The sequence below is a fragment of the Streptopelia decaocto genome (assembly GCF_964273445.1).
Source record: "Streptopelia decaocto genome assembly, chromosome: 1".
NCBI lineage: Eukaryota > Metazoa > Chordata > Aves > Columbiformes > Columbidae > Streptopelia > Streptopelia decaocto.
The window spans coordinates 37,999,499-38,025,782 of NC_138663.1; the positions used below are offsets into that span (position 1 = coordinate 37,999,499).

Genomic DNA, 26,284 nt, shown 5'->3' on the forward strand with positions numbered 1-26,284 from the left:
TGTAAACACATCTAGGTTTAGTGACTTATTCTTTCTAAAGACCAGTTCTGAGCTAACATCTTGTCTTTCAAAAGTCCACAGGTGTTCCAGCTAACCAGGTGAAACAAAGAACTAAACATCAAGTGCCAACATAACAGGTTCTACCAATTTATCTGACATAACTTGAATAGAAACAAATCGAACAACCTTTTTTTTTAATTTTCAGCAAACATATACATAATTGTATACAAAATTGAAATGTAAGCAAACGTGTACAAAATTCAAATTGTTCTTGTATAAAATTTACAAATGAAATAATATTAAAACTTGAAGCCACACAAGAAGAATCAAACTGGGTGCTAGCCACCTATTTCCTCTACTTCACCTCAACTTGTTTGCATTGCTTGGAAAGATAAAATCAGCTGTCAGCATAAATCACAAACATTTTTCACTGTGACAATCATAACAGTGCTCAAGTCTCCCAGAAACAGGCAACTAGAAGGAGATATAATTAAAATGTCAAAGTCAAGAAAAAACATTCTTCTGAGTTTAAGAGATCAACTATGCCTGAATACCTGAGTTTGAAGTGGGACCGGGGAAAGCCACTGGTTAACGTGGCTGAGGTTGCTTTATCTAGAGAAGTTGAAATTAACACTAAACATGGGTCTTACCCACAAAATGTTCACATAAGTACATCTGACAAACTTCATTAAGAAATAGTAAGAATTTTTGGTAACAGGTTAAAAGCAGTAACTAGTACAAGTAACCTTTTGTTACAGCACTGTGTTGTACTGACACTTCATACAGTAACAAGCAAATATACCACAGCTGCCTTTAAGATAGGTGGGTAAAATCAGGCAGCTGAGGTGGCTGGTGAATGATGATGTTGCCCCTGAATACTGTCCCCAGGTCACACCGTACGACTACAGCAGAATACTTTCAAAAGTAACACACAGGTTGCATAAAAAAAAAATTAATCACCTCAGTTTCAAGAAATGCCACTGTAAAAAAAAATAACAAACCCACGTGGCTGTTGTGACATAGTGAATTAAGACATAACTCTCAGATATAAAGGACATTTTCAACACTGGTTTAAATATTAACATTTTAAATTGGGATGACAAGTCCTGAAATTTGGGACACAACAGTGATAAGTGAAAAGATGCTGCTTGATATCTACAATCACTTTTTTTACAAACTATAAAAAATCATTTTACAGCACTGTTTCTATACAACAGGTGGTAGTGACTATGTCTTGCCCCAGAAATCCTTCCTCTTCTGAGCACGTTCCAGTATCTGAGATGCAAGTGAGCTAGATGCTGCTGAGCGGGCAGAAATCTGAGACAGCCTGTCATCTGTGGGGAAAGCAATAAGGGAGAAAGTAAATAGGAAGATTAAATATGCACTTCAAAACATAGTTGATGTTCATGGCAGACTATGAAAGTGCAAATGTTTTTAATGCCCTCTTTCACAGTGGATTCTAAAATAGTACCACAATACACTTTAATTCTGTTACTTGGTGACTGACATGCTGGAAAAGAATCTCACTAGAAAGCTACTGGGATGCTAGGTAAGTTTAGGTGAGTTACATACTCCAGAATGAGATCACTACTGTCACCTGGGAATCGCCCAACTCTCCAAGACATCTTTGCATTTATGCTCCTGTGTCAGAAGACCTCAGAAATTGTTCCTCTGCCACTGAACTCTGCACAGACTAGGCTCTGATAATCTCAAATTCATGAAAGCCACACACCACTTCTAGCAAAGTGGTCAACCTTAGAATAACATGACTTAAATATCAGTATCTGTGTTGCCGAAAGAGCCCTTCTGAGCCAAAACCAGCTAGCGTGTCACAAGCTGTTAAAAGAAATGTGTTTTCTGAAGAAAACAGGAAGTTTAACACAAAGACAGCATGGAGCATGCTTTGAAAATGTACTTTTGAAAGGTCTACCTTTTGAATACAGGGTCTACTTCACATCCAGCTGCACTCTTAAAATTAAGCAGCCTGGATTCTGCTTCTCTGGTAAAGCATAACATTCTATGTCTTTAACATCATTATTAAAATGTTGCTACAGCTCTGTCAAGATGCTGTCTAAGAAAAATAACCTTAATTACACCCATGTTACTGCAATAAATTAAAAAGTACTGTGCCACTACTTTCCAGCCCCCTCTACCAACAACAACAACAAAGTTCCACAACTCAATCTCAACAGAACCTGTACTTTGTCAGTGTTTCAATTAACTTTTCAGCATTAAATTCTTGAAATACAGTGCCCATAACAGGCTCACCCTCTATGCATAATTACTATATTCCCATGTATGAGAAAACTGCTAACTGCACTTCTGCACACATGCATGTCATTGGAATAACTCCCAGGTTTGTATGTACGTGAACAAATATGGGTATACAAAAAATCTGTGAGCTGGCACATTGCACCTGTTTCTAAAAGGTCACCACTCATCATCATCACTCAGCTCATAGGAAAAAAAAGAAAAAGAAACAGCAGCTACAGCATTTAATCTGTGTGCAGCAAGCTCATGTGAAGCTGCAGAGTACTATAGGATTTTGCATGTTTTATGTAGACAAACAGATGCTTGGCTGAGCCATCTGCACAACCCACACATTTTCCAGCCAACTGCAATGAGTAAAACAGAGAATCGGCCTGAACCTTGGTTAAAACCAAGGAGCAAACAAGCCTAAGAGGTACAGGAAAAAAAGCTTTTGGTTGCTTTGGGGTATATCTATAAATAAATTGCCATCAGATAGAGGCTTGCTCTGCCCATACTCTAATCTAAGCCAAATACAGGTGATTGCAACTAGCGCAGCAACACTCCAAGCTCAACTTCATATATCATGCTAAGAAACAATGTATAGCAGCTCAAGCTAGTGAGACTACAGTGCCTTTGACTGACTCACATTACTGAAAGACTTCATTTGTGTCTTGCCCACAAAGGACCAAGAAGACGCACTGGTGGGCTGTGCACTGGCTGCTCCCCCAGAGTAACTTTACAGTAAACAAAAAAAAGGCCAAAAGAGCAATCAGAACAACAGGATGCCATAAGTACCCTCAATACAATGAGCAGAGGAACAAGTTTAACAAAACTAAATTCAGATAAATCATTTTATGCTGCAGATCTGGTGCCAAAGTCTCACAAGCAAAATCTTTAGCTTAACATTTTTGGTAACTTTTTAAATTGCATCCAAAGCTACTGCAGCTGCAACCTGGGCTGTGACTATTTTGGACTTTGCTTCTCTTGCTATCAACACAAAGGTTTAAAGAATGTATGGGGAGGAAACAATTTTAGGTATAGAACTTAGCAAGCTATAGTAGCCACACTGAGCCACAATGGTGTATTCTATTTTCAGATGCATTTAAGGGTTTATTCCTAATAGACTATACCTTCAGAATCGTACTTCAGATTACTAGGATACACATTTTCAAATTGTTTTGAGGAAACAATGCAGCAGTTATTTATGCAAACACATAAACCAGTATTACTTACCACATTCAGAAACCTCTCCCATTAGTGCAAAAGTTAAAATTAATCTACCTAATATACCCATGATATACAATAATACTTTGGGACAAGAAATACCTTCATCATTATGGTTTCTTTCCTGAAGGGGTAACTGGAAAGATCTTGGTTTCGGATTGCCAACATTCCCTAAGACAAAAAGTCAAAGGCACAGGTTTGAAACATTTCAAAATACACAAGGATAATATTTCATTTCAGAACATTTTAAAATGTTTCAACATTATTTCCAAAACATGAATCTTATAAATAGCAAAAATACCAAAAGCTCCAGGAGGCTCCTTACACTACACTTAGGTAAACTTACTCCACTGTATGCTTCTCAAGGCACCTTCCTTTGGCAGATGCTACAAGTTGCTTAGTGAACTGCACTCAAGGCCCAGCACCGACTCTAACCTCTTTCCAAGCAAATCTCTGGATTTCACCATCCCACTTAACCTGACAACTACTTATTCCATTCTAGAATAGAAATACTACTTTAGTGTAGCTAATCTTTATAGTAAAAGGACCAAGAATGGTAGGACCTTAAGCACCTACAGAAAGTCTTTCTGGAATGGAGACTTAAGAACATAAACTTCGACTAAGGGGGGAAGGATTCTTTTCTTTATCAAATTCATGACCCAGTGCCCCTAAACACTGTTAAAAATATTTGAAATGCTCCAGCGCAAATTCCTCCTCAGCCAAGAAATGGCTTTTCTCGGTATCCAATAATATTTTACAGATGATTTTTGTTTCCATATCCTGCAGAAATATTTAAGGAGTTTATCTCTCAGAAATCCACAACTCCTGCAAAGTAATAGCACATTATAAAGGTCCCCAGTTACACATCACGGTTGGTAATTCCTGGTGGAAAAGTGTCACAGCATCCAGTTATAACCTAAAGATTAAAAATCACAACTGTTCATGCTAAACCAAATTATCCTCATAATGAATAAATACTTATTGAAATTAATAAGGCAGAATTAGACAACAGACCACTAGAATACAACGATATTAGTGGAATCTGAAACTAAGGTGAAGAGTTGTGCACATTTCCTCAGTGAGACTAAACACTTAGTAGAAAACCCTTTGTTTACAAACAACACATTCTTTGTAGAGCCTGTAAGGCAGCAAGCTCAGCACTGCACAGTAGCCATTTCCATCCTGCAGCACTCTAACATAGACAGTTTATACACAAAACCCACTATTATGCTGGAATTCTGGATCCTTGAGAGTCCCTTGAATACGACGAGAGCGACTCCAGCAAGGCACGGAGCAGCTTCTGGCTGACTTCAGCACAGGAGGTGTAGAGGAACGCTCTTGATGGGCTGGAGCAAGAGGAACTTGCCCATCGGAAACTTTGTTTGGAGGCCACTGATCCTGCCTAAGTGGCAGAGGATCTAAAGTTCCCAGCCCAGCAGGTGGAGAGGTAAGGAGTGAAACTGCTTCCACTTCCGCATCAGGCTAAAACACAATAGAAAGGAAAAACACACAAAACCACAACATCTAATATACAGCCTTCAAGTACAGATCCTCACATACACAGCAAATGTTGGCTTTACACTGCTACACTTCTCACGAGCGTACCAGAGAATAAGTATTTCAAGCTTGTGAGACAGTTTAAATAAAACCTATTCCTAATAACAAGTGTTTAACATGGTCTGAAAGTAAAATAATGAAGTCAAACCAAAAGTTTATTTTCTTCACAGCAAAACACTGTGATCTTAAATTTTAAACCAACAAAACCAACTTCTCATGCAATTGTGTCTGCTTCTATTACAGAACTTAATATAGTATGTATGTATGCAGTCAAATGCTAGACTGTATTCATAGAGCACAGACAAAGCATGACTTGACATAAAAACCGCAATTTTGAGAGGAAGACAGTTAAACAACTCCTAAATGTTTCTACTTTTCTTTTAGTATTATAACTGTGCAAGCTGCAAAGTAAAGGAAACACAAAATAAAGGGAGAATGAAACTATTACAGCACATTTGCCTGTCTTGTACATAGGCACCCAACCTCTCCTTCTCAAACTTCTTTCAAGTCAAGGAATCTGGAGTTGTGCCCTATGTCAGTGGCAAGCTACAGTAAATGTTGATGGGGAAACCAACAGCTCCTGACTGCGTTTTTTTTAAACAGATTCTGTGCATTTAGCATAAAAAGACAAAATTGAGCTCATCCAATCTCACTCCAATAGTCTCGTCTCCTTTGCTTGATACCCCCCAAAAAATTATATATTCAGAAATCAGCCTTTTTTAGTCACAGATGATGAAAATTTTATAATGGTAAATGACAACTCAAGAAAAAGAATTATTAAATTATTCACAACTACTTAAAAAGCACATTCCTAAAAGGCATAATGGTAAGTCTCTTCTCTGGCTCACCCTGAATGACCTTCTTTTTGAAGATTCTCTTGCACCTTGCTTAGCTGAAGAAAGGTCTGTTCCTAAACCTCGCGTTCTCTGTGGTGAAGATGAAGACTTGAATTTAGGGGGAGACACAAGAACCGCACCTCCTGTTGTAGCAGAGAAGATGAAAAATGCTTTACTACCTTAAATAACCTACTAAATTAATGCATACATGTATTTTTTTCTTTAGTTCTTGAAATACTGCTTTGCATTTAGAAGTTTTTACCAACAGCTGGGGTAGTGAGATCATGATGAGTTCTCCGAGCTCCACCAAGCGCCCTCAGCTTTGGAGTAGGAAGTCTGCCACCTGTCCTCGAGGACACAGAAGAAGAATCTGACACAGCTGCAGAAGAATTCAATACTAAGGCATCTTCACTGCAAAAAATAAGAAATGATTAAAGTATTAGCTAAGGACCCAGGAGTCTTGCACTCAAGCTTTTTGTTTCTACTACATTCCTACAAAGATGCCTAAGGCAAGACAGTTAAGGCCATAAAACACCAACACCCTGTAGCTAAAACATCTGCTTGCAATATGGAGTCCTGGATTCCAGCCCCCAAGCCTCAGTTTCTGTATTCTTTTATGTAACTGGATAAAATGCATAAACAATCTCAAGCTGCAAATTCAGGCTCACTCTGTTCCAACAAACCTTGACTGTATTGTTGCACAGTAGCAGAGACCCAACAGGAGGGTTGCAAATGATACTCATCCAAAAAAACTTTGAACCTGGTTACCACCTCAGAGGTGGTTTGACTCTTTTCAGTCAATGTGGCAGAACTGAAACCAAGTATCCCACATTTATGTAACCGCTTTAGCGCCCAGGTTATCAAATAAATCAGCACCGCTACTTCTGTCTTCTTCCTCCAGATGCACTTCTAAAGGAGGTGGTGGCAGCGTACCCACATACCCACACTGTGCAAGGCGTCCTGTCAGTGCAGACTGGACGTGCGCTGTGGACACCTGGACATTTCTAGCTCTCAAGGAGGCTTAGGTAACGTGTCATTCTTAAGCTGCTCTGCACTCTGCATGGCCAAGTCCAGAGCAGATCTCAGGACACACGAAGCCACATTGCAGGATGACAGAAAATCTTCAGCGTCAGAGATGCATCTATGAACTAGATCTCTAGAATTAGACAGAAACTTAAGAAGGTTTTCAGGATGACAGTTTTGAAAGCCTGCATTTAATTTCTATTTGAGCCTAGCATCTCAACCTTTCTTTGACTGGGTTTTGCATCCAGGATATTATCCCCAAAAGAGACAATTACAGTTCCTCACCTTAGATTTGTGCTGCAGCACCAAATATAAAACCCAATGAGGAATACAAAATGCTTAGATGGTATGGTAACAAGGGCCAAAGTTATTCAGATTTAAATCTCTATCAAACTAAAATATCATTCTACCAAAAACAGTATGCCAAATGTGCATGGTAAAAAGCCAGATACTTCTGTAACTAAATATAATTTGGATCTTTCAACTGTCAAATGCAGTATTATACACAAACTGAATTGATCTGTCATTCTTTCTGAATACCCCTCCACCTTTTTCCTACCTGTGCTCAGTAACATAGTCACCAATGATTACTGGATGCTAGTTACTTTTTCTCTCAAGTCCTTTATCTTGGCCCATGATTTTTTTTAAGGAAAGCAGGTGCTTAAGCACAAGATTAGCACGTATTCTGTCCCTTCAGTCATATCAATCCTACGCTGACCATTTGGAGTAAATCCTGAGTTTTAATTTTCACTACACTTGGCTGCTGTGTAATGAACAGTCTGTTCTGAGAGGAACATATTGCAAATTTTAAAGTTTGGGAAAAAAAACATTAGAATTGTTCGTGCTTCTACAAACTTCTGTCTTACAAGTTAGAAATACAGTATTCTTAATGATACATCCATTTCCATCAATCAGTTCAAGGTCTTAAACTTTCTCATTCCTTATCATACTGTTAAAAACAAAAGCAGTGTCACACCACAGAATCACAGAATGTTAGGGAGTGGAAGGGACCTCAAAAGATCATCCAGTCCAATTCCCCTGACGGAGCAGGAACACCTACATGAGGCTACACAGGAAGGTGTCCAGGCAGGTTTCGAATGTCTCCAGAGTAGGAGACTCCACAACCCCCCTGGGCAGCCTGTTCCAGTGTTCTGTCACCCTCACTGAGAAGCTTCTTCTGACATTTAAGTGGAACCTTCTGTGTTCCAGTTTGTACCCACTGCTCCATGTCCTATCATTGGTTGTCACTGCGAAGAGCCTGGCTCCATCCTCCTGACACTCACCCTTTATATATCTGTAAACATTAATGAGGTCACCCTTCAGTCTCCTCTTCTCCAAGCTAAAGAGACCCAGCTCCCTCAGCCTTTCCTCACAAGGGAGATGCTCCACTCCCTTAATCATCTTTGTTGCCTTGCACTGGACTCTCTCCAGTAGTTCCCTGTCCTTCTTGAACTGAGGGGCCCAAAACTGCACCCAATATTCCAGATGCTGTCTCAAAACAGACCACCTTAGACCCTCTTAGGTAAATCTGCTTTAAAACAAAAATTAGTTAACCTATAAATTTCTGAAATGTTAGAGAAAAGAGTCATTTGTATACATATATATATAACAAGAATGTTGAGTTTTACCCTTCAATTTTCTTATCTTCCTTGGCATGCTTATTGTTTTCTTCTAACTCCTGAGCCACAACTGTAACCTGTTCATTTTGTTTTTCTTCCTCTTCTGTTGCTTGCTGATTCTCTCTTTCTTCAGTTCCTTCCTGTTCACCCCAAGCTAAACGCCTTTTGACTGGAACAGTTAAAGCATCTGACATGTCTTTCTTCTCAGTGCTGTCCTGCTGTGTCTGTTCTCTGGAGTCAAGCTGCTGCAGCATTTTGGGGCTTGGTGCAGTCTCTTTTTCAGAAACTCTAGGTAACAAAGCAAGCAGTGTTTCATACCATTGATTTGCATGATATACTTGTGTCTATATAGAACATATTCATTCAGTTCAGCCCTCTGCCAAAAGTACAGTTCAGGTACTAAAAAGTGTCAGTCAACATGTTGTATGGTTAAATTTCTATTGAAGTTTTAACTGATGTTCATGCACAACCCATTTTCATACTAGATTCTATGAAAACTCCTTCTGGATTACCATTTCCAAAAATGTAATGTAAAATTAGAGCTCTACTTCCAATTTAAATAACAAGTTAGATTATCAGAAGTGCTCAAAAATAACAAGCTCCGTGCATAGAGACTGTCTGATGGCACAATTTTGAAAGCCGAGCAGTTAGAAGATTCGTATTTAGTCACAAGTCTTGATAGTCTTAAACTTTCAACTGCTCACATAAATCAATGCAAATTTGCCTGGAGCACAGAAATTAGATCAGTAAGAGGATCTCTATTTCACAGGCAAAATAACCACAAACTAGTAAACAAAAAAATTTACGCCGTACTTAATATCACACTTTATAGTGTAATAAATACTCTTTTCTGTGTCATTCTCTAACACTCATTAGAGTCACAGTCATGCAAATGGGTAGATCTCTCTCACACACACAAGACTAGTAGTGCGCACACAGCAGTCGAAACGGACTGCAGAGGCATCCAAGGCACTGGTTTTAAATACCAGATAGATCTCAGAGAAGACACAAATTACTTTTTAATTTTTTTTAACTTCTTGCTTCAGCAACAGCTGTCTGTACATTTCACTAAAACACTAATTCTGGATTTTCCTAGCAAAGGATTTAATATCTCCCAATTCTGATGGCCTTCAAAGAAAGGAGAAAATGGATGTACACCATTCCAGTTCCTAAGTTCAGAACTAAACAGTGTCTAAGACTCAACCACAAGATTATTAATCCTGACAAGAACACAGATAAAAATCTGAGTGAGCAAAACATATTTCCTATCACTCCAGTGCAAAGAACACTACTTCAGTAAGACTCAGTGCAAAATTCCTCTAGACTTGATGAGACTAAAGTTGTCATAGTAAATATGCATTTGTGGAGAATTACAATGGAGTAACATTTCTTTCAGAAGACTTGACCCCTACCAGGCCTCATTTTCAATTTGAGCACATATCAAATGATGAATCTGTGAAAGGTAAATGCCCTCATCTGTTCCAGAGAATTTACACTCATGGAACTGCAGAACAGCCCAGGGTGGAAGGGTCATCTGGTCCAAACTTTCATGGGGAAAGGGAGCCTAGATGAGATTATTGAGCACTATGTCTAATGACATCTTGAATACAGTCAAATGTCCAAGATCTCACAGCTATGCTAAGCATATATTCAGCATTTTGCTCTGTTTCAAAGCTGCAGAATAATAGGCAGGAACGTCAACCTTACCCAGCAAGATCTAGTGCTCTGATGTTGTTGCTGATGCCTTCTTCTGAACTGGAATTTGAAGACACATCCCAAAGACTGTTATTATCAGACAGGATCTGATTGAGATGGTATCGGGAGAAGTGTGTTCCCTCTACTTGTTGCCTGTAAGCTTTTGCTCTTTCTCGAAGTTCTCTCACCTGCATATCAAGGTTTCATAAGTTGTATGTCAATTTAAAGTCCACTAATAGGCTACAATATTATAATGTATTTGCATTAGCTAGTGGTAGCTAAAGGAGAAAGGCAAGTTACTAATAATCCAGGGCCACCCACAGCACAAACATTGCATGCCGCAGTAAGTGCAACAAAAGCAAAGCAAAAATAACGAAAGTGTGTATTTAGTAAGCATGTCTGAGCCATGAAGCCAAAGCAAAATTGTCAATTACTTATTCAAAGAGCACAAAAACTTATGCAGCCACTATGAATAATTTTACAGCTGGATTCTAGTTTTTCCATCAGCACTCAGCCACAGTGCTTCAAACACTTAAACAGAAACTTAGATGCAACCAACCTCCATATACCACATGGAATTTAGGGTGTTTTGAGATGCCTAAAGAGAGGAATACAGAATTATTTTAAAATTTCTCACTTTTCTCTCAGCAATGTATTGTTATTATCACCCTTCTAAATTCATTTCAGTCCAAGTAAGAAATTTAATATTCAAAACCTGTCAACATAGCTCTGTGCTGCCTCCCTGAGATTCAATAAAAACCTGTTAAACAAATAAATCAGCACTGGTATTTCACCAGTTTTTGCAAGACTTGAGGAAATTAATTCCCACTTCTGAGCCTTAACACTCAAAAATACATTCACCACACACTCACTTATAATTATTTCAAGTCAACAGATCTATGTGCATGAATAACACCAAGCTTGCATGCTATGAACACTGCAACTATCTCTAGCTATTTTAATCTTATCTCAGTGAGGAGCTGATGATTACATGAGAACTCTTGGTGCTACTATATCTAAGACATAATATCAAAATCATTCCTTCTAGGCAATCAGTCACTGTAAGAATGAGATATCAGGTTTAGCCTTAAAAAAACCTGATAAGCCCTCTCATGGTTAAAACTATTTCAACACTCACATTCTCGTGTCCTTGACCCAAACACCAAGTGCAGGAGGAAAAAGCAACAACTCCTATGCTTAAATGTTCAAAAATAACTTTGTAATATTGTTGTGTGAATTCTGGCTCACTAAAAAATGGTTCACAGGAAACAAGTATTTTGTCAAAGCACAGGAAATTAATACTGACACCTCCTTTGGCACATTTTCATAAGTTTTCTTATTTAGTCTTCTTTCATGCTAGACTTCCTATCATTCTTTCTGTAAGGAACAGAGTTAAGTGGGCCAAATTCTGCTAAATCCACTAAAAGCATCTAGATGTGGCAGATGGAAATCTACTTAGCCCACATGAGCTAATATCCCACAATTTGACCCGCTAAACTTCCAACTAATAGCCCATTAAAAGTATATACTTGTCATTTTAAGAGGAGAGTTTAAAGTTTGAGGTGTAAGTGATCTACTGGATTATTCACTTTGAGTAGAAGAATGAAAAATTAATTATGATAGTCACATCAGAAAGAATATAAATCCAGAGCAACAGGACACTGCAGGGGAAGGAAGAATACTATGTCTCCAGTGAATTGTAAAGAAGTACAAAGGACAACTGAATCCTTCAGCGACTCAGCAGGCAGCATTATCTCAGCAGGACAAAGGCCCCAGAGAGTCCTACTGTGATTATGAACTGCCCGCATTAATTTTTCAAAACCATAATTCAAAGAGATTTTTTCATTAGACTGCTGAAAAGCAACCCTTAATAATATATTATTGTAGGGTAGCAGCCTAGGAGTAGTCACTCAGGCTAAGGTCATATCAGGATTCTATTATGGTCTTCACTTGTTTGGGCTCAGAACTTCAGAAAGTCTGCTTTGGACCTAAAGTTACCCATGTGTGGTCCCAGCTAAGGGAGAAACCAGACTGAATCAGCAGAGCTTATCGAATAATCAGATACACAAAAGATGTTCTGTAGACACCTTCAGCAGGGTTGAGTTTCAACAACCCATCAGAGGCAGAGGTTTGAACAGCATTTCTCCTCATGTCAGTGCATTAGTATGAGAACAGCTATGGAATCATGTAGAAACCAAAAGGACTGTTGGGCAGCCTCTACTGTGAATGGACAAAGTACCTTTGTTGTTCTACAATAAAACAAAGGAGCCTGACAGTTTTTTCAAGTTATGCATACTTGCATTACTCTACTATTAACATATTTCTCAAATGGCCAGATTCTTCCTATGTGTCAACCATGAATGAAATATTTCATTCAGTCCTACTATTCTAGCCATGCTGGATGCTATCCTGTAGTTCTCAGAACAAAGATATTGATGGATGCTTAAAAAAAAACACAAACCAACCCAAAAAAAAAGTGGGGCCAAGGATCAGGCCTATCAGGAGTTTTATTCTTGTAGTAACAGAGGTTTAAAGAATTACCCTTGGTTTTCTTCCAGCTTGTCTTGAAAACTGGAAAATTCCAAGCTTTGTTATTGCTCTTTGTTTTCACTACACCCACATAAACTTCTTTTTGAAAAGTTATAACCCTCAATGATATATATGAAAACATTAACAAGACAACAAGAAATTTAAAAAAACTCCGTACAGAACAAATCCCGCACAGCATCACATTTACACAAACTAAATATTATTTTTTGTCTACTAGCAGAATTAGCTTGATATACTATATTCGTTTTGGCTGGGATAGAGTTAAATTTCTTCAGAGTAGCTTGTACTGGGCTATGTTTTAGATTTGTGCTGGAAACAGTGTTGATAACACAGATGTTTTGGTTACTGCTGAGCAGTGCTTACACAGTCAAGGCCTTTTCTGCTTCTCACCCCACCCCACCAGGGAGTGGGCTGGGTATGCACAAGAAGTTGGAAGGGGACACAGCTGGGACAGCTGACCCCAAGTGACCATGTAACACCATGCTCAGTGTATAAAGCCGGGGAAAGAAGAGGGAAGTGCAGCACATTCAGAGTGATGGTGTTTGTCTCCCCAAATCACCATTACACGTGAGGGAGCCTGGCTTTCCTGGAGACAGCTGAACACCTTCGCCCTTCACCCATGGGAAGAGGTGAATGAAACCCTTGTTTTGCTTTGCTTGCGCACACAGCTTTTGCTTTACCTATTAGACTGTCCTTATGCTAGCCCATAGATTTTCTCACTTTCACCCTTCTGATTCTCTCCCCCATCCCACCAGGGGAGTGGAGTGAGCGAGCCGCTGTGTGGGGCTTAGTTGCTGGCGGGGTTAAACTATGACACATGGTCACAGCCATGTGATTTAAAGTCTAATAGAAGGAGAAGAAATTCAGGTAATTCCAATTATAACAGTCTGTTCTACATGAACTCATACTAGTATCTAGTGTAGGTATGCATACATAAAAATGTGTACATAATCTAGGCACATTTGTAAGCAATACAACATTCGTTATTATAGTCTTGAAATGAATTTGGCTCTTCCAGCTACTTCATTTAGAAGGCCCTAAAAATCCTAATAATTCTTTTTTGAATTCTCCATGCCTACTCCCAAGTGACTACTTTCTAGTTTCCTCTGCAATTCCCTTGTCAGCAAGAAAATCTCCATGGAAAAGTCAGATGCATCCAAAACACATCTCTACAGTGTGGGAATGTCTTGGTTTCTCATACGCTCTAATTAAATGCAGCATATATGTCCTTCCTGCATCTCTCAAACACAAACCAAAAAGGATCCTGCCTGGTAAAGCAGAACACCCATCCTCCCCTTGCAGCCTCCTCATTCCCTCCCTTGACTCCACCGCAGCAACTCCTCCCTGTGCTGTTTGCCTGTGCTGCAAACAAAACCTACTCAGAGGCAACGTGTCCTGTTCCCTTTATTTGCCTCCCAGTCAGCTCCTCTTGAAACTGAGCACTGCTCCCAGCTGTTTCCAATGCTACTCATGCAACATCCAGTCTCCAGACAAAAGCCTTACACACCAAAAAATGACATAATATTCCATGGATACATTCTGTACACTGCTTACAGTCAGACTGCGTGCAAGAGTTTAGATCACAGCCTTAGTGATGGTAAGACTAAGTCTAATACATGCATCAATACATGTAAAAATAAAAATATTGCTTGTTTTAGTCCACTAATATCCTCATGAGGAGGTATTCACAGAATGGATTATCTCATGCATGCATACACAAAACCTGATTAATTATCTCAAACTAAGATATACTTTAAACTTTGAGACATAGTTCACATTCACTATTTCATATATATTAATTTCTTTTTGCCTAAAAAGAGACATAAAATAACTTGCTAGATTAAGTCCAGTAAGAAAACAGAAAACTGCTACCACACTACTCCTGCAATTCCCAGAGAACATCATTTGCAAGATCTCAAAGCCCAATAGACCCTAGGGCCATACATATTTCCAAGTATTTGCCACAAATTTAGCAACACAAAGTGTCTCGTGAAGGCTCCCTTTCTCAGCTGGGAGAAGCCTAAGTCACTTCAGTGAAATCTGGCAGTTGCAAAACTAGCTCCAGCAGTTTCTTAGCACACTGTTAATGGTTTTGATTTACTTGACTAACTTAGGAAACCATACTCAATAATCCTGCTCAGAAATGCTATGGTCCTGAAGCTGGTCAGCATTTTCAGAGTTCTGTCAAATGAATTCCTATACAGTATAATACTTTTCACAGTTACTGTATAAACTACATGAAAATAATTAGATTGGCTGAAAGTTCCAAGAGAAACTCTTATTTTTGTACTGTGTATGACTGAATTCAGCTTACTGCTTTGAATGGATTCAGCACAGCAAGCTAATAAACTGATCTCAGCTATCAAGCTGACCTGGTCTTTTCCTTTTATCTCCTTGGAATCTTCTGTCACCCAATTCCACATTTTGAAAAATATGCTTGTTACAACTCAGCTGAACATCAGCGCTATGTTTATCTGCTCTAAGAGACTGTTTTGGATTATTCTGATTTGTAAGGGGAGCAAAGCTCCTCTCTCACTTTGCATGTCACATTAGTATATTGTAAGTCATACTGTCTCTTTTTTTTTCCTTAATATATATTACACTGGCTTGTCAGAATGTAATCTTCTTTGTATACTCACCTTTGGGAGCTTGAGTCATCAGCATTACAATCTCAAACCTGTATCTTATAAACAACCACAAGTCAAAGTTGTTTTTAATATAAAAATCAAAATATAATGCATACTCAGGCTTCAGGTTTTTTAAGACCACTAACCTGGTTGGGAACTTTACTCCTGATACGAGACCAAACTCCATCTTTGTAGAAATACTGGGCTGGAGACAAAAATTTTGACCTATATTCAGTGTTCATCTTCCTAAGAAATCAAGAATGAGGAGAGGAAAAAAAAAGACAGAAAGAACAAAGCTTGATAACCAGAATACTTTTTAAGAGCACTTTTAAAGTTGTATCAACAATGATACTTGTACTCAAATGCCAGGCTGAGATGTGAAAAACACATGCTTTGAAACACAGCTCATCCATACCAACACAACTAGGCAAGCTGTGAAAAAGCTCATTCACAGCTGGTGGTTCTTCAAGTAGTTACTCCTGTTGCTTTTTCCTCACAACTCTTCTGCTAGAAGCTTTTGCCCTGACAACCAAATGAGCAGACCACAATACACATAAGCCTCAATTACTTCAGTGCAAAGTGAAGCACCCTGGTTTAAGTCATTGATGAAGCTGTGTTTAAGTAAAAATGCCTGGTTTGGCACCAATATGTCCAAGACATTTCCTCCTATGAACTTCTCTCTAAAGGTGCTCTGCATACGGGTGGGGTGAACTTTTGGGGCCAGAAACATCTGATTGCTAGAACAACAGTCAGTAAAATACATCTAACTATGTCCTACTCCTTTTGACCTTCAAAAGGCCTCAGTACTCAAAAAGATGGATTCATTTCCCCTTCTGCCACACACATACATACACAGAAAAATTAACATCATCTAACATAAAGCAGGCAATAAGCAATACTTCAAGTCCTTAAGCACTGAATTTTGGATTTATCAGCTTAAATCTAAAGAGGTTTTTGATTTTAATCTTGCTTCAGAACACTACTAACTTGATTTTCATGCATTCAGCATTGGGCGAAAAAGCCCTCTTTTTCAGCCCTTCTTCAGAAATAGATCATAAAAGCCTGAAGTCAGAGAATAAAATACACCTTGTAAAAAGAAAAATACCAAGGCAAAAAAACCTCTTTATATTCAAAATTTCTTTCCATATGGTCCTTTCTTTGATAGAATTCCTCCAGTTTTGGTTGTAAAACTAATGGATTAGTTCAAAACCCAAATCACTGCTGTGTCTTGATCCTAGTCATTCTGCTGCAAAAACAGGCCATGCAATGCTGGTTGCACACAAAGTGACAGTTCTGTCTGCATATTGAGAACTTGCACCTTTTGACAGTTATTTGCCCAGTGACTGTATTGGAATCTTTTGCCTTGTGATAACACACTGAAGGCATAAGAGGCAAAAATTTGTCCTTGAATGAAAAAAGTCATAGCAAATTATCAAGAATTTTACTCACTGCAAAATTGACTAAAATCTACTACAAAGAGTTATGAAAACCAAAGAGTTAAAGGTTTTAACTACATTATATCCACTCGCTTTTTCATAAAGCAATTTTATTTCATAGTACTTTGGGTGATCACTTTCTAATTATCTCCCAATATCCAACAGCATTCAGACCTAGCTAAGTCTCCTCTCCCACCTTTAATCTAATAGGTTAATACACTGCCAGAAAGTCATGTGAATGAAAGCAATCACTGGGACATACATTAAACACAAAGACAACAGAAATGGATTAATTTATGAATTCTAAAACCTACATCCATTCTAAACCTTTATTTCTCTTGGCACATCTCAGATGTGTAGAAAATGAAAACATGAGTTCAGTTCCTGCAATGTTAGGTACATGGCAGAAGAAAAAGACACTTGGAGAGCCCTCAGTAACACAGAACTTCATTTCAAGCTTTTCAGGTTACCCTAAATGGGACAGATTCACTTCCCTTTAACTCACACGTTTGTTTTTGCTACTCTTGGAGAGATGGTGGTACGGAGTAGAAAAAACAGACATCAAGTACAATCATCACAGTTTTAACACAGGGATTAAGCACACAGGAGAGCAGTTTGAGAGTAGACTGCAACTTCCAAAGCACTCACTGAGCACTTAGTAGGAGCACTCCATCAATTTAATTCCATTCACATTAAATTTATTAATAATATTATTATTGCATCAGAAGGTTCAACTGGAGAAGTGTGGTAACAAAGCTTCCACTTCTGCTGCCCAGAGAAGGGGATGGAAATTAACACCAGGTTTAGATGCACCCATAGGAAGCTCAATTCCAGGGCTGCCATGGTGTGGTTAAAGGTCTGTGGTCCACCATTCTACATATTAGGTACACCTATTCACGAGGTTTTCCTATTTTATACATACCCACGACTTGTATGTAAAGAGAGGGGCTTTGGACTGATATGTTGCTTATTTTTTTGTTTAGGATGTTTCTGTTCTGATCTCCCTTGTTTTGCTGCATCTTCTGCTGGCTTTTGAAATGGTTCTTCCCTCTTATTCTAAGGCAAAAATAATTTTAAAAATACCACATTAGCTAACAATCTGACAATTGACATCAAATTTTTGCAAAAAGTTAATTTTATTTTAGTGTTAACTGTTTCGTATATTTAATACAAACCAGAATATTACACTCCTTTGTTAATACAAAAATAAACTAGCAAAAAGCCCAACCTAAGATTCTGAGTGCAACATTCAGTTAGTTAGATGATTCATTTCGTATGCTTTACAAAATGAATTCAATGTGAAACACAGAAATAAAATAATACAATATCTGTGCATTCTAACCTGAGTTGTGCAAGATCTAACACATATATTTCTGGAATTAGTAATAAATAAAAAAAATTAAAACTCTTAGCTTTACACTCAAGCAATATAAACCAGTTTATAATAAACCAAAAGGGAATTTTTTAATTTGCTGCCACTATGGCTTATAAAGGGTCGCAATGACTTGTTCATTTTTCACATCAAAGATATTTTTCCCACTTATTTTGTCCTCTCAGAAACTGCATCCATGATTTCTGATTCTGCTATAAATCTTCACAGATATTACTCGAATTCAAGAAAAAAAGGAAAGAAAAAAATAGCCCACCAAAACCCCCAAAACCTTTTCAAGATATTAATCAGAGATGTCAGTATAACCAAAAAGTGGTTTAGACACTTTCACAAAAATTCCCTTCTCATGCCTTCTCTTCCATCACTCTATTAGCTCCCTTGGGATAACATAACCTGAATTTCCAACATTAAAAACAAAGAAATGCTTCCTGAAAGCCTCATGCCTTTCAGGCTTTCTTTACATCTGCTAAAAGAGGCAAAAGGGGACATAAAATTCCTCATTCCCAGATGAGATTTAAAGCACTGGGCAGCTGTGAGTTCTAAATTATAAAGCCTCCAAGCCAACAATCATCTTTAAGAACCTCAAAAGTCCCAATGGCTCAAACTGAGCTGCAGGGTCTCCATGTTAAGTATGCATTTTGCTCAGTAATGGTCCTAGTGAACGTGTTGTCTGACAACGGCTCCTTCTGTTTTATCAAGGAACCAAAATGGGTACTGACAGCCTCATATGCAGTCCTTCTATCTGAAGGAAGGTTAGCTAACCTGGAGGAATTGAGACAACACTACACTTGGCAGCTTGCTATAAAAATAGACATTCATACATCCACCTTGCAAAATAGGTTAGCTGTCATGTGGTCTAAATTGCTCTCATCTATTTTTAGAAGGTCTCAGCCTGAAACAATTCCATTTCATTATGCGTATCTGGTAACATGGCCATAGCCATGTTTCCTAAAAATCCACTTAACTTTGTTCAAGCAATAGCAAGACCAAAGTTCAGATAGCCAAATAACTTTCATAAAATACATTGTAATGTTTTGAACGAAGAGTCTACACAGGCTACACAACGCCCTGTTACAGCCCTGTGCTAAATACAATTACTTACCTTTCAACTTATCAAGGCAAAAGGAAATGAATTGTAACCCTTCTTCCATATTTCTTCAAATAACAACTATTGGCTGAAAATCAATTCCAACTGTGGCATCCATACATCAAATTAGGTTTTTTTTAATTCACACTATATCTGATTTATGAGATCCAAAAAGCTCCACACCTCCCATCCAGCCCTCCTGCACACCAAAAGACTACAGTGGTACCAATGAGAATACAAATTGGAGATTCAGATTTCAGAAACTATCCTAATGCCTAAAAGCAAAGTTTCAATCTAAGAAGGAAAAAAAAGCAAAAAAACACAACAACAAACAAACCCCACACTTAAGATGTCACTGTAAACTGAACAAATCCACACAGAAACTACAGAACTCACTACAGAATGCCCTAAGATCAAAGAGAGCATATAGTTATTTTCAGTCTTTTATACCAAAACCACTACTGAGTCCAGTGTCATCAGTAACAACTCTGAAATATAACTAAAAAATTTCAAAATAAACATACCTCTGTATTACAGACAAGAATAATAACAATTATAGAAGTATACTAATGCTCTTCTTTTAGGGAAATATTTACTTGTTCACAAACCGGAAATTCTTTCTCTTCCAAACCATCTCTCTCTTGTGGATCCTTAACAGGAGGAGAACCTTTGAAATTTCTCTCATATGCAGTTTCAGAAGTAATTGCAGAAGATTTAAATGGCGGTATGGATTTGCTTGTGTTGCAAATAACCTTGAGTGGAAGAAAACAAAAAAAGAGAGTGTGATTTGCCTACCTTGAGGCTTAATATTCAAAATCAGTTAACCAATTCATGCAAATACACTCACCTATGAGCAGAAAGACAAATGTGTACAAATAAAGCATGTGCAGACTAATTAACTTCTAGAACAAATTGAAGAGAAACATAATCTGACAAAAATACATTTGTAAGTAACAGAGTCGGACACAGTTCAATCTGTCATCAAACACTGTTCTTACTGAAGTTCACTAACAGAGTCTTTGTTTACTTGGGAAGACAGTTCACCTTCAGAGTTGCACATAGGATCATATTTTCTAACATGTATGCCATAAAACTTCCCTATGAGTCCTCAGTATGTGTCCATGACATAAATAACAGATAACTCTTCTGTGTTTCAGAACTGGATGCTTAGAGCTTGGCTAATTTGAGCTATCCGCTATTTTCCGATCAATACTGCACTATAAACCAAGGTAGAGAATTTGCCTAATATGTGGTCAGGTATCATCTCCTCATGGGGGTCTGAACTAAAAGACCATGCCATGTGTCACAGGCAAATTCTCCAGCTTTGCTATGAGAGTTTAGGTCTGACTTATAACCTAACTTGGATAACTTCAATATTTTCACAGAATCTCTTCAATTGAAGGGTATTGTCCATCATATCCACAGCAATCAAAAGAACATCAGTTTATTAATGTAACTTTTATGATGAAATTCTAATCTTAGTTTAGAAGTGCAAACGTTTATACACCTGTAGATTTTTCTCTATTTCTCTGAGGATTTATATTGCCTGTAGACTTATTCTTATCCCTTCTTATTCTGTATAAGCTGCAAAAAAAAAAAAGTTTTTTATTTTAGATTTCACAGTCTTTCTTCTGAAATAGCACAACGTTCACAAGCATCAATACTTAAATTATCAAACTGATTTCTATTAGTATCAAATTGAATTCTCCATGAAAATTTCCATAAGGTGACTTTCTGGGACCCGCCTCTTCCTCAAATGGTTCTTTAGCTTCTGTACTCTTATCACACATATCAGTGAATTTTCACTGGATGAGGGACTGCTGGGAAACAAATATCTTGCAGTAAGTCACCTGTTGGCATTCCAACAGAAAAATATGCAATAGTGTTTGATCCTAGTTATCAACATTTATTGCCTCTGAAACCTATTACTGAACAAATCAGCTACCTGTGTGTGAAAACAGAGAGTGCATCATCTGTACTCATCCCAGTAACATCTATGCTTCTAGTGAAGACAAAATAAAAGCAGAAGTGCCTATTTTTTTCCTGTGAAATGACCAAAAGATGGACCGAGTGTCCCAAGTCCTGATCCCAGTAACAATGAATTGAAAACACAAAGCTGTCTCAAAGAGTTACTCTTTATAGTCTGATTAAAAACAGCATTTCTAATCCTACAAAGTCCAAAAACTCATGAGATGTATTAAAATGCCACAAAAGTATCTTAAAATCAGAAGACTCCACTTTCAAATATAAGCAGTTCTCATCAAAGAAAACACACTACAGAGATGCACCTTAGGGCTCAGAAGAACGCACAGAGACGGAGACTACGAAATTGTGGTAACCCATAAAAGATCATGAGAATAAATAGTGAAACCTGAATGATTTCAGTGGCAAGACATGTTGTTACAATACAGAACACCTGAACATTCATCTGTTGATTAGCTATATACTAGATAACATAAAAATGATAAAAATGAAAAGTAACATTGAGCAGGATCTTACAGCTCCTACGGAAAATTAATGCAAACAGAAGAAAATGGTCCAGTTAGAAAGGACGGAATACAACCAGGGATAAGGAGAACGAGTAATTAGACCTGACCAAACTAATCACAGGGGAAACAAATCTAATTACACTGAGTTTTGTATATTGAGAGAAAAAAAAATCACGTAACAACCTTCAAGTTTGTCACTCTACCATCAAAAGAGGAAGAAAGGAAATCTTGGAAGGTAAGCAATCGTACTGACACATAAAAGAAAGTATTCATTTACTTTTTGGATTCTTTAAAGTTACCTGTTCAGCTGCAAGTATTGGTGACTTTTCATGAGGACTCTTCCAAACAAATTGGCTTTGATATTCAGAATTTCTGAGGAAAGTATTTGAACGTGAAATATTCATGCCTGTTTTCTTCTGAATGACTCTGTGAAGCTGACAACATAAAAAATAAATTTAAAAAAAAATTAAAAACCAACAATTTTTCCCTTTCCTACAATGTTTTGCAAGTCAGATATTTTTCAATGCACACTTTCAGACTAATGGTTTGGGTTTTGGTTGTATGAATTAAATGAATGCATTTTCTCATTACAGCAAACAACCCCCAAAAGTCTATATATTATTGGCTAAATCCTCCTTTTACTGAAATCAATAGTAATGGCACATGAAGGACAAATTCCTGTTGACCAAGTGGAACCAAAATCTGGTCTCAAAAGTGCTGTTCTCCTAACAGAGAAGCTAAAATAATAGAATATCAAAACACAGAACTAAGGACAGAAATAGACATCAGAGGCTGATGTATGTGCATTAAATTACTCCAAGTATCAGATCAGTAATTTTTATAGTGGTCAATTAAAAAAAAAATCTTCCCTTACCCCATTACCCATTTTTTCTAATTCCTTTTTTGGAGATGTAAATGCTTTACTTTGATTTAGTGGTGCTGCAGAGGTTGATCTCTTCATGCTGTTTTCTGCAAGGGCAAGAGCTGTTTCACCTACAGAATCTACTGAATGTGACCGAACTTTTGGGGGGAGTCTGGGTTCTGATGTTTCAAGTTTTTCCTGATTCACATCATTGTTGTTGTGGTCTGTGTGCAACTCTGCAGTCCTAAGAGCTTCAGTTTCAAGTGCGTCATTCAAATCACAATCTGCTGTCCATTCAAAGGATTTTGAAATCTGTGGATGATGGTGAGGCACCCTTCTCTTGGAAATGAAATTTGGTTCTCTTGTGATTCCTGAAAAAGACATATTAGGTTTACCAAAACATCCTACTGAAGACATACTATCATGCTATTACAAGAACAGACTGCAAGCTTATCATACAACTGATCATTAGAAAAAACTATTTCAGAATATTTGAGCAATGGCAAGCTACGAATTATGGCCACAGCTATGAAACCCTGTCTTCTATCTGCAAATGCCTTACATTTCCACTAAAGAAAGATGGAAACATAGTGCTCCAGGACCATGTTGGATAAAACCCTATAAAGCAAATATGGCCACGGGACAATCTTTTGCAACTTGATTCTGGGAGATTAACAACAACAACAGAATCAACACAGTGAAAAGACTGTGGTTAACAGAGATACAGAATAACCAATCTGCAGTTGGTTATGCCACAAACACTTTTCATCACACACACAACACACCTTGCTGAACAGGTTCTCACCGATTGTGACAGGACAGTGACAGATCCCTATCCATCTAATACAACTGTGATTTAAAATCAGCTCAGATAGCTGGTGACCTTTTAGTGTGCGAACACCAAAACATTTCCCAAATTGTAAAAAGACTATGTAATAAAACCAAGTATTCAGTTATTTTAAAGAATTGCTGGCCTTTACACATGCAAATGGAAATAAAATTACCTCACCATTTTAAGAAGAGGACTGAATGACTGAACACATTTAAAGCAGGAAATTCTAATCTAATTGCAAAGTGCTCAACTGCAACAGAAAAATAAGTGAAGGCCCCTGACTGGCTGAAAGAAACACTTTCTAGGAGAGAGAATCTCCTATCTCATGAAAAAAGGCAAAGTAGAAAGACAGAACAATCTATGGGGAAAGGTACACCGAATGTCTGGATGTCCAACTACACATACAGATGACAGGAAATAATTCCAGTGGAAAAACACTGGAAAAGTAGCAGAAAGGAACTCCAAGCATCAGCAGCTATTAAATTTTTGTGGTGATTTTTCAAGTCATTCTTAAAACTACCAATTATGTATTTCAACAGGAAGAACCATAAGTGAATTATCAATAACAATCTGCAAGTCCTATGAGGTGTCAAGAGCAACATTTGAAGATGTTGGTGGTTAAATGGCCAGAAAACTGGTGGGAGTGAAAATAAACACAAAGATGTAGGTAAACTACACCAAGCACGCACACAAACACTGCTACAACGTGAGGAGAAGGAGAAACTGCTCTACTGCTAACTCGTGACTTTATTGCAAGTCTTGTAAAATTTGCAGTTTAGTTTGACTGGAAAAGATGCATAGGTTACAATTTTTAAAGTAAGTTAACATGTTTGGATGTTTGAGTGTTTAGTCTTCAGTACAGGTACCCATACACAGATCCATGTGTTAGGAAAAACAAGGTTAAAGAAATATATATTTGGCAGTAATGGAAGAAAGCAGTAATATATATAAAGCATAATCTTTAGCAAGATTAAATTATTTATTAAAATGTCTAGCACCTCAGCCAAAAACAAATCCTTCTCCCAGTGGCCTGTGCTTAATTATTAGACTGTAATTTAGAACACTTATCATATTGTAGGAATATAATGAATATACTGGACTCTTAATTACGCAGACTGCATAGCGTGGTTGTACTGAATTGCACCATTTTGTTAATCTACCTTGTGCCACTACAATAATTCCTATTTTATACTGCTCCTTTTCAAAGCACTGCAGTTGTCATTGCACTCCAGCTTACTCCTCAACTTCCTATGGACCTTTCAATCCAGATGATATTTCCTTTGTCTTCTACTTCCCAACCCCACATTTTCCTGCCATGATAATGTCTACAACCCCTAACTCCTAGACTATAGCACCAAAAACTTTTCCATTTAATGCTTATCTTTTTTTTTCAGCTAGCTCTCCCTGTTAGTTAAACCTTGCCCAAGTCTCTTAAATACGGAATTTTACTTACCGTTTCCATCCACCACAGGTAACCTAATGGCTCCTTTTTACACATCCTGTAGGGCTTAACACTGCATCTGTGCCTCGTGTTTGGGACTCAGCTTATGCCACATGTCAGACACCACATATTTTTCAGGTTTTATATACATACCACTAGCGTTAGAAGAAAGTTTCAGTGTAGCCAGAAAGAATACGGCATTCAAAAACATACTCTAAATGATGACCAGCAATATAACTTTAACTGTATAAAGCACACGAACAGCAAACATTACCAATTCACTGTGGCCATATACTCAATCACAGCAAAACTCTCTAGGCATAATGCTGCCCAGGCTCATCCTTACCAGGGACAGCTTGGACAGCGCTGAGGTTTGCAATCAAAGGGAGCAGCTTTCAGGAATGCTTACCTAACTGATCCGACCGAAGTCCTGCCCACAAGGATTTCTGCTGTGGGGACGGGCTACAAAACTCTGGGGTTTTCCATTTGAAGTTTCTCTTATATTCACTCAGCCCCTGCAGCAAACAGAGAGGTGTGTGTCAAATGACGGGTGCTCGTCCTGCTCCTGTTGGTAACAGGTCTCCAAGGGGACAAACACCAACAAGGAGTTGGCTGGGCTGGCAGGTTGCTCTGCATCTTCCAAACCCACCCCCAGCAAAGAGCAAAAGCTACTTGACTGCTAAGCACGGAGTAAGATCATGCACCAAAAAAATATGCAAAAGGACTTTATATATTTAAGTGTATAAAGTTTCAGGAACGAACACAGCCTGAACCCTGTCACCCACACGAGTGAACTCCTTTTTGTGTTTATTAGCCGGTGCTCCTCAGCACAAAGGTCTCCCTTTTCCAGCTTCGCCGCTGGCACCCCACAAACGGCGCATCCCCCCCTCCTGCCGGCTGCAGGGGCCGGCCGGGCCCGCCGCCCCCAGGCCCGGGGCTCCGCCCGCTCAGCGCCCGGCCCACCGGGGCACACACCCCCCGCCCCGCCGCGGCCCCGCAGCCCAGCGCCGCCTCACCCTGAAGCGCACGGGCATGGCGGAGCGCGGGCTGCCGGGCCCCGGCCGTCAACGCCGTCGCTGCCCTAGCAGAGCGGCCGGACCGGCCCGCCTCAGCCCGGGCCGCCTCCTCTCGCCTCACCAGGCGCCTGCGCGGCGGCCGCCCAGCGGGGGCGGGAGGGGCTGCCGCCGCTTCCCCTCACGGCCGTGCCCGCGGGGGCCATGTTGAGCGGCCGGCGCTGCCGCGTTATCCGAATTAGGCGGCTTTTCCCCGCCCTGTGGTAGGGTAGCGGCACTGTGTCGGTGGTGCAGTGTATATGGGGAGGGACGGCGGGGAGGTGTGTGAATCCCTCTCAGTCAGTGGTGCGGGC

The 26,284-nt window shown here is 38.8% G+C and overlaps 1 protein-coding gene across 3 annotated transcripts; it reads right to left on the reverse strand.

Annotated features, from left to right (window-relative positions):
- MDM1 (Mdm1 nuclear protein) lies at positions 1 to 26,284 on the reverse strand. 3 transcript variants are annotated; one of them, XM_082055557.1, is made up of 15 exons: positions 25,935 to 26,284; positions 25,328 to 25,433; positions 22,658 to 23,016; positions 22,083 to 22,217; positions 19,903 to 20,046; positions 17,740 to 17,873; positions 15,528 to 15,627; positions 10,764 to 10,802; positions 10,217 to 10,392; positions 8,519 to 8,797; positions 6,130 to 6,278; positions 5,880 to 6,010; positions 4,698 to 4,956; positions 3,577 to 3,645; positions 1 to 1,334 (listed from the first exon to the last, which is right to left on the reverse strand). In XM_082055557.1, the coding sequence occupies exons 1-15, from the start codon at positions 25,950 to 25,952 to the stop codon at positions 1,228 to 1,230; spliced, it is 2,205 nt and encodes a 734-aa protein (XP_081911683.1). In that variant the 5' UTR covers positions 25,953 to 26,284; the 3' UTR covers positions 1 to 1,227. The 3 variants fall into 3 exon arrangements, with proteins under 3 accessions (XP_081911683.1, XP_081911682.1, XP_081911684.1); XM_082055556.1 differs by having other exon boundaries at positions 19,891 to 20,046; positions 25,935 to 26,283; XM_082055558.1 differs by lacking the exon at positions 10,764 to 10,802 and having other exon boundaries at positions 19,891 to 20,046.

Coding starts and splice junctions, on each gene's coding strand:
- MDM1 (XM_082055556.1), bottom strand. Junction 17,874..19,890: donor AATTTCCGGTTTGTGAACAA/GTAAATATTTCC, acceptor TTTTTGCCTTAG/AATAAGAGGGAAGAACCATT. Junction 6,011..6,129: donor TCTCACTACCCCAGCTGTTG/GTAAAAACTTCT, acceptor CTGCTACAACAG/GAGGTGCGGTTCTTGTGTCT.